We start from the raw sequence: 8466 nt of genomic DNA, 5'->3' as shown, positions 1-8466 counted from the left end.
TGTCGAGAAGGGAGAGGGTTGACATGTCATGGGGTTGTTAACCAATGTCATAAAACAATACGTGTACTACTGTTCAATGAGAAACTATTTGTTCTGTAAACCTTCACCTGAAGGACAATAAAAAATTAAAAAAACCTGTTCTTTAGCTTTTTTGGGGTTATGGACCCCTTTGAAAATCTGAAGATAAGAAATCTCTCCCCAGAAAAAGGTACATACTGTTATGCATTGACTTATGTCCCTAAAAATATGTGTTGTAAATCCTAACCTCTATGCCTGTGGCTATAATCCCATTTGGGAATGGGTTGGCTTTGTTATGTTAATCAGACAGGATTAGTGTAGGGTGTGTCTTGAGCCGATCTCTTTTGAGATATAAAAGAGATTAAACAAAGGAGCAAAGCAAAGTCGAGATGGGGTAAGACAGATGCCAAGCCACATGAAGCTCGCCCAGGAGCAGAAGCTCAAAGAGACAAGGAGCTTCCTCCAGAGCTGATAGAGATAGAAAGCCTTCCCCTAGAGCTGGCACCCTGAATTTGAACCTCTAGCCTCCTAAACTGAGAGAAAATAAGTCTCTTTTTGTTAAAACCACCCACTTGTGGTATTTCTGTTATGGCAGCACTAGATAACTAAGACAATACCTAATATATTTCACATATATTTCAAGAAGTCCATGGAACACTACCCATTCATGGACCCTTAGGGGACCCCTGGACCACTACCCACTGCCCACTCTACCCACATACACAACCAAAATAATATAGGAAAGTATTAATAGTGGTTATCTCTAGGTGGTGAAATCCTAAGGGAGGTTTTTTTTTAAATCCTTTTTTGTATTTTCAAAATTTTCTATGATGACCATGTTTTATTTAGCATCACCAGAAAAAGAAGTTATATAAAAACTCCCTCTATCTTCTGTGTTTGTATATTAGCATTCAAGTATCTTACAGGCCTTCGAAAAGCCCCGACATGCCACTTGCTCAGGTGAAAAAAATATTTTTACATTACTGATCCTAACACTGTTTGCACTTTAGAGTTGGCATATTTTACTGTACTTGGAGTCTGAGACATTTCAAGTGAAGGACTCAATGGAAAATTCCAAATCAGTGTATCTTATATTCTGGGTGTTTTCACAGAAACTCCCCTAATTGAGTATATCTGAAGAAAATGTCCCATTAACTGTCTCAGATACTTAAAATTTTCTCTTCGTTCATGCTTACCCCTTAATCTTTTCAGACCTCCAATGGCTATTTATCCAGCTCTATAACTGCATTCTCCGAGTGTCCATCTAATCTGACTAAAAACCCACTGGCATCGAGTAGATTTCGACTCATAGCAACCCTACAGGACAGAGTAGAACTGCCCCATAGGGTTTCCAAGGCTGTAAATCTTTATGGAAGCAGACTTCAACATCTTTCTCCCACAGAGCGGCTAGTAGGTTCAAACCGCCAACCTTTCGGTTAGCAGCCAAGTGCTTTAACCACTGTACCACGAGGATCCCCCCATATCTAATCTGAAGGAGATCCCAATGTTACATTGTCTAGATCTCTAGGTCTACTAGACCTTAATCAGATGCAGGCCCTAGCCCTGACAAGCAGCTATGGAAGGCATGCTCACAATAAATAAACTACAGTATAATAAAAAGGGGGCAAATGGTTTAAGTCTTCTTAAAAAGTTCTGGAGAATATCTAGTACAAGACATAAAGGAAGAATATGCCTCAGAAACTACTTCATTAAGTAAGTTCCATAATATGACACAGCCTTAATGGTGTCCTACCCCAGATAAGGCATTCCTGTCCTCCCACCCTCCCACCCAGGTCTATGACTTGGATTTTCAAGCCAGGAGTACTCTCTCTATAACAGACAGGAAAATACCAGGAGCTCACTCTCGCAAAAGAGTCCTGAGAGTGTTCTCCCCAAAGGGCTGACCTAAGCCTGTAAAAGATCAGGAGGGATGTCCTCAACTATGTCTTTTCTTTTGGTGTTACTCCTGATAATGTCAACAACGCCAGACTGGCATAACCACAGTAGCACGAGGAGCAGGCTCTAATTGGATCAGCCAACGAGAGTTCAACAAATAGACACTTTTCTGGAAATCCCTTTTGCTATTATAGGCTGTGAGTGGAAATGAGGGTAGGGGCGGAAGTAAGCCCATGAGAAAAACGCTGCTGAGCCAAGGTTCTGGAGAGAAATCTCAACTACTGTTTACTGAGCTTCCAGAGAGGCTGCTGACCCAGCCCAGGGAGGGTGAGTCATGGCGGCAGGGACTAACATGCACACACTTGCATGGGCTGGCTGCTGAGGGCAAGACTGCCTCAGTGTTGTCCTCCATTAGAAGGGTGGCATGGTGGAGAGGAAAGGCATGTGATTAGAGACAGGCAGTTCTGAGTTCAAATTCAGACTCTGCTACCTGGCAGCTATGTGACCCAGAGCAAATTCTTTAACCTCTCTGAGCCTCGGTTTCTTTATCTATAAAATAGAAATAGCAATTCCTACCTTGTTACTATGAGGATTAAATGAAATAAATTATTTGATACATTTTAGCAGGCACTCATTGAATGGCAGGGTAATTTCTTGCTTCCACTCAAATCTATTTGCCACTTAACAGCCACAGAAATCTAACCTTGGCAGTTCTCTACTTAAAACATTGCCATGGTTCCCCTTTGATTCAAAGTTAAAGAGCAAAATTCTGATGACCTGTGAAGCCCTAATGATCCTTATTGACCTCCCTCGTTTGCTCTCCTGTGCTCCTGCCACAGGGACCTGGTTTATACTCTCGTAAAAATATAATTCTTACCATCTTGAAGACTGAAAGTCCCTTCCTCCCAGACCTCTTCTGCCTGGTTAGCATCTTCTCATAACTTCTCTGAGAAAAAGTTTTCTCATCCTCCAGACTAGGTCAGGCCTCCTGACATGCTCCCTTTACCCCTCTTTCACAGTACTCAACCCAGTTTATAATTATATTTGTAATGATCTGCGCTATGTCTTAGACAGTAATGTCAGGAGGTAAAGAATGTGCCTTTTTTGGATTACCACTGAATGCCTGGGGCTCAACACCAAGCACAACACTTGGACCATTCTAGGAACTTAAAACTTTTGTTGAATAAATTAATGAAAGTTCAGGGGAGGGTTGGGAAGCACTAGCTATTGATCTGGTAAATACTTCTCTGTAACACATATTCTGCCCACTATGATGTTTATTAGTGCATATCTTTTACCTTCCTTGCTATAATTTTAGCTTTGTTATATACAACTTCGAATGTCCTACTGCCTTCATACAATAGTGGGGCTTAAAGGAGATGCTACATGTTGGAGAAATGTCATGGAATGGAAGGAAGTATTAAATGGACTGAACAATAACAGAGAGAAGGGTGAACTCTAACTTGAGGGCAGCTGTGGCCTGAGATAATAGGTTTCCTGTCCTAATTTTTCCTTCTCTGGGGTATTTAAGTCGACCATTGCTTGTTGGCAGTTGAGAACTCCACAGAGCAGTACTTACTTGTTCCCATGAAGAAATCATATGACGTTCAGCAGGCGCCTTTTCTATGATGGTTACCTCTGTCACTCCTGGGGAAGATTCTGGAGGAGGAAAAAGAGAGTCTGTAGAATTGCAATTGGCCCACTCTCACATCTTTCTACACTAGAGGTTGGCTACTTGTTGAAGACTGCCAACAAGCAGGAATATCAGATCCCTCTGAAAAGCATTTATTACTTCTGTGATGAAAGCAGGAAAAACTGGTTGGACCCTCGGTGGGAATTCTATCCCATAATCTAGCACCATATAGCGTGCCTGATAGAAAGGACACCAACAGAAAGTGCTCTATACTCAGTTGTTGCTCTGCCATGGGTCAGCGAAAAAGAGGAAGACTCTCAACCAGATGGATTGACACAGTGGCTGCAACAATGGGCTCAAACACAGCAACAATTGTGAGCATGGCGCAGGACCGGGCAGTGTTTTGTTCCGTTGTACGTAGGGTCTCTATGAGTCAGAACTGACTTGACGGCACCTACAACAACCTAGGCATACTGTAAACTGGAAATGTATTGAAATGGACTTTCAAAATATCTAGGAACACTAATGTCACAAAACAATATGTGTATAAATTTTTTAATGAGAAATTAACTTGAGCTGTAAACTTTCTCGTAAAGCACGAAAAAGGAAAATCTAGGAATAAGGCAGGGACTTCTAGTTCTATATGGTTCACTGATTCTATAATTATGCAGTACCCTTTCTATGCATCATACAGTTTCCTCCAAGTTGTCAGAATGCTCAGACCTTGGGATGCAGCAACAGTCTAATAACAGGAGCTAGGAATTCTGGATTCCACTCATTTCAGTCTTGCTTCATGCATTCACTAGCTGTGTGACCTTGGTTGGGTCTTAATTTCCCTTCCCCTTCAGTAAGATAGGAATAATAATACTTATCTTGATATGGGAAGCAGAAATGAAAGTGCTCTGGAAAACTACTAAGTGCCATAGAATTACACAATTTATTTTCTGCCTTCTGTTCAATGTTCTTTCTAAGATATTGGGAAGCAGAATGCTGTGGTGGAAAAACACTGTGAGCTTCAAGCATTAGACCTGGGGTGAGCCCTAACTACGTCCCTGAATGGTTAGGATGGAAGATGCCTTCTGCTCCTTCAGGGGTGGTCTCATCTGGTACTATGATGAATAATAAAGGTTATTATTCACATTTTACAGCCAAGAACACTGAAGCTGAACGATTACGCCACAAAGCCAATTCTCTGACTCCAAGTATATATAGGTCTAGTTGAGAAAACAAGAGCTTATGTGCAGAAGTCATCACATGTCCCTTGGCACAGTCCTTCAGCAATTACCCCATGAAAAATGCAGAGTCTAGCTTTAATTAGTTTTGACAACCTACTACTCCACCTGCACTAGGATGGGAAAACATAAATTCTTAGGCAACCCAGCTGATTACATAGTGATGTCATTTGACTATACCCACAGCGCAGTCCAGTGTCTAGATTGCAAGAGGACACACATGATTATCCACTGCTTTTAACAGCCCTACAGGGAGGTCACCTCGTATGCCTCCGTCATAGACCAACTGGTCAACATGCTGAATTTAATAGTTTTCAGATAATAACTTGCTTAGGAAATACCCACTGTAGAGACTCCTCTATGCAGTACTTTGTTATGGTGGGGAGGGGGTGTTGGGAATGGAGAGGAGAATAGAACACAATAAATTCCATTTGTATAATGCCCTATTAGAGAGAACTGGCATAAATTATCTGATTATTACAGAGAATTGGCATAAAATATTTAATCCTTAAACAATCTTGTGAAGTAGGTATCATTATCCTCATTTTAAAAGGAAGCTGAAGTTTAGAAATATTAAATAATTTCATAGAATTAAATCTATGACCAAAGCTGTGGACACTAAACCTAGTGCTTTTTCTACACATTGTCTTAGTAGCTTATAATCTTGGTGGGATAACCAAAAGCATACTGAGAATGTTTAGAAAGCAACAGCAATAACATGTCCTTTGTCTATTAAGATGTGACAAATGAGATGTAGTATCTGATAAGGCACAGTCATCCCCACTCTCTTGCCTTTGTGATCAGTAACAAGCATTTGTGAGCTGCCTCGCAGGAATAAACTGCATGGCGGAGTAAGAGATATGAAACTCAGGTCTTCAGACTTGGTACAGTCCACTATAAGTAACTGTGTGGTATGCTACAGATTAAAATCCTCTGTGGTAGTTTATCTCCAAAGTTGGGTGCTATCAATTCCTTCCTTGCCTGCATGCCCATACAACTACCACACTGAGAACTGAAGTCTATTTCTCTACCTTCTTAAATTTGGGAGTGGTCTGTCACTGTTTTGACCAATGAAATATGCAGAAGAGATGCCGTGCCAGTTCTGGACTTAAACTTTAAGCAGACTGGCAGTTTCTCTTTTCCTCTCTGAGCCCTGAGCCATCACATAAAAAATCTAAGTTACTCTACTGGAGAGAAAGGCCATACTGAGGAGCACTGAGGGGCTGGACATGTGAGTACAGAAGCCATCTTGGACTTCCAGCCTGGTTGAGCCACAAGATGATCCCAGTTCCAGTTGTTATTTGACTGCAACCACTTGAGAGACACAAAATGAGAACCATCTCAGCTGAGTCCAGTCAACCTATAAAACCATCTCTGAGTCAACAAGTATTTACTGAGGACCTGCTACGTCTCAGTAAATAACTGCTAGGTATTAGGAATCTAAGTAGGATGTATTGTCTCAGGAAATTTATTGCCTCATAGGAGAAACAAGACAAATATGAAAAAAAGTGAAAATTTTAATATATAATTACATGCTAAACTGGGTAATACCAATCCTAAGGGCCATAGGAGTTGAAGGTAGGAAGACTTCATAAACTATGCATAGCTGATTTGGGTCTTAAAGGATGATGTGTGGTGGTTACTCCAGCTTGGCTCAATTAACACTACTCCTGCTCTCTCCTAGTGTGCTTTCCTGTATTTTAGAGAGTAGAGAGCTAAAGAAGGAGCCCTGGTGGCACAGCGGTTGAAGCGACTGCTAACCGAAAGGTTGGTGGCTCAAAACCACCAGTGACTCTGCGGGAGAAAGATGTGGCAGTCTACTTTCATAGAGATTTACAGCCTTGGAAACTCTATCGGGTCTCTATGAGTTGGAATCGACTCCACGGCACTGGGTAGTGGGGTGAGACAGCTAAAGACTACATGTCCCAAATTCCTTTGTAGCTAGGCTACCTCTAGTGACCTAGGTCCCTGTATGGAACCAGTTCTCATAAGACTTGGGAAGAGGAAATGAACAGGTGAGGTAGAGAGCAAATGCGGAGGCTGGATCTTCTCATAAGCATAGTTGCAGAGGTGTTTTCATCTTGTGGTGTTGGGCGTTTTGATGGTGGTGAAAACTGCAATAGTGGTAGTGGTATTGGCAGTGGCAGCAGCAGCACCAATTTCCCAATTCTGCAGCTACCTTATCACAGCAGCCTCAGGTACTTCCCACTTGGCATGCCATTTTAGCAGTAAGGTTTTCAATGTAGAGTCTGCTCCCTTCAATTCTTTCACTGAGTTTGTAGGTTTAATATCCCTCAATTGATCACTTTCTGGCCTTAACTAGCTAGAGTATATTTCTAGCCTTAAACTAGCAAGAGTGTGTTCTGTAGTCTGCGGCTAAGAATCCTGACAGACAGGTATGGTGTGGGTTTGCGGGCTCAAAGAGGGTGTCTTTCAAAGACAGGGAGATGTGCACAATTCAGAGGAAGTGCTCATTTACATGATTTTATAATTGTGGCAATAGGGCCAGCCGAAAGTATGAGAGGTATTTCAGGTCCACATATGACATGAAAAGTCTTTAAAACCAGAGAAAATACAACTTAGATATCTCTGTAGCTATATAAGAATATTAAAAAATAATTGAAGAAAGTTAATGGTCCATTACCAAATCAAAGAATTAGTAATTACTAGGAGATGGAATCGACTTGATGGGCACACAACAACAACAATATACTTGAAGCCAGGGTCGGAAAGGGAGGGACTTTGAGGGCTGGAGGGCAGACTGCACAGGAAACAGTTAATATAGCAGATTTGAGGTTAATATTTTTAGAAGGGTCAGCTTGCGGGTTTGACCTTTGGCTGATGTCTAGGAATTTGGCTTTCAAATGTTTCCGACATTAATAAGGCTGTTTTGCCCACCTGTGGCACTAAACACCTGCTTTTCTTCTGAGAGTCTGAAATTTTGATAGCTGTGGTTGGTTGTTTTGTCTATGTGACCAGCTCCCAATAAAATCTCTGGACTTTGAGTCTTAACCCTTTTGTGACCTGGGGGACATATATCACCCACCTATATTTTCCACTTCTGGGGTTTATTGGGAAGTTGCTTTCCCACTGATAGTGTGTGCTGCCAGCATGCAGAGACCTGTATGACAGTTTGAAATGGAAAAAAACAAGTGTGTGCTGCAAATTACTGTTTTTACATGGTATTGTATGAGGTGGTGCTGAATCAATATTTTGGGTATTAAAAATATGAATTTTAATTAAAAATTTGGGGGCACATATGTCCACTGGACTCTCAGGGAGAGGCAGAATTAGCGGGACACATGTGTCCCACAGAACTCTGAGGGTGGGATTTGTGGGAAGAGGCAAGAAAAAATGTCTATAGTACTTAAAAAAAATTCAAACATACTCAATGATTCAGTATGCATTCCATTAATGAAAATACATGATATTAACAAAAAATTCAAAGCAGAAACAAATTGGGTCTTGTTAAGCAGGCTTCCCTAGGCAGAAACATTGCACATGTACTGCTGCATTTCACTCCTTAAGGAAGAAGTGTATTCTATTTGACTACTCATAGAAGGGAAAATACAGCTGGGAACAGTGGGGCCTGTAAGTCCTGTGAGTCCTTCTAGTTTATCACTGAATATGTAGGTGGTTGTGGGAACCCTGAAATGTACTTTTATCCATCTCTTTATTTTTAATATT

General features: G+C 41.3%; 1 protein-coding gene across 1 annotated transcript in view; it reads right to left on the bottom strand.

The window, feature by feature from the left end:
- Window positions 1-8466, bottom strand: part of TPGS2 (tubulin polyglutamylase complex subunit 2) — a 47844-nt gene that overhangs the window by 22799 nt on the left and 16579 nt on the right. The window contains exon 2 of the mRNA XM_004380904.3: window positions 3494-3573. Coding sequence (XP_004380961.2) covers window positions 3494-3573 — 80 coding nt within the window. The remainder of the gene's footprint in view (window positions 1-3493; window positions 3574-8466) is intronic.

The sequence above is a fragment of the Trichechus manatus genome, unplaced genomic scaffold (genome assembly GCF_000243295.1).
Source record: "Trichechus manatus latirostris isolate Lorelei unplaced genomic scaffold, TriManLat1.0 scaffold00078, whole genome shotgun sequence".
NCBI lineage: Eukaryota > Metazoa > Chordata > Mammalia > Sirenia > Trichechidae > Trichechus > Trichechus manatus.
The sequence above is the reverse complement of the archived record's forward strand: the minus strand, read 5'-3'. Positions and strand labels throughout refer to the sequence as shown.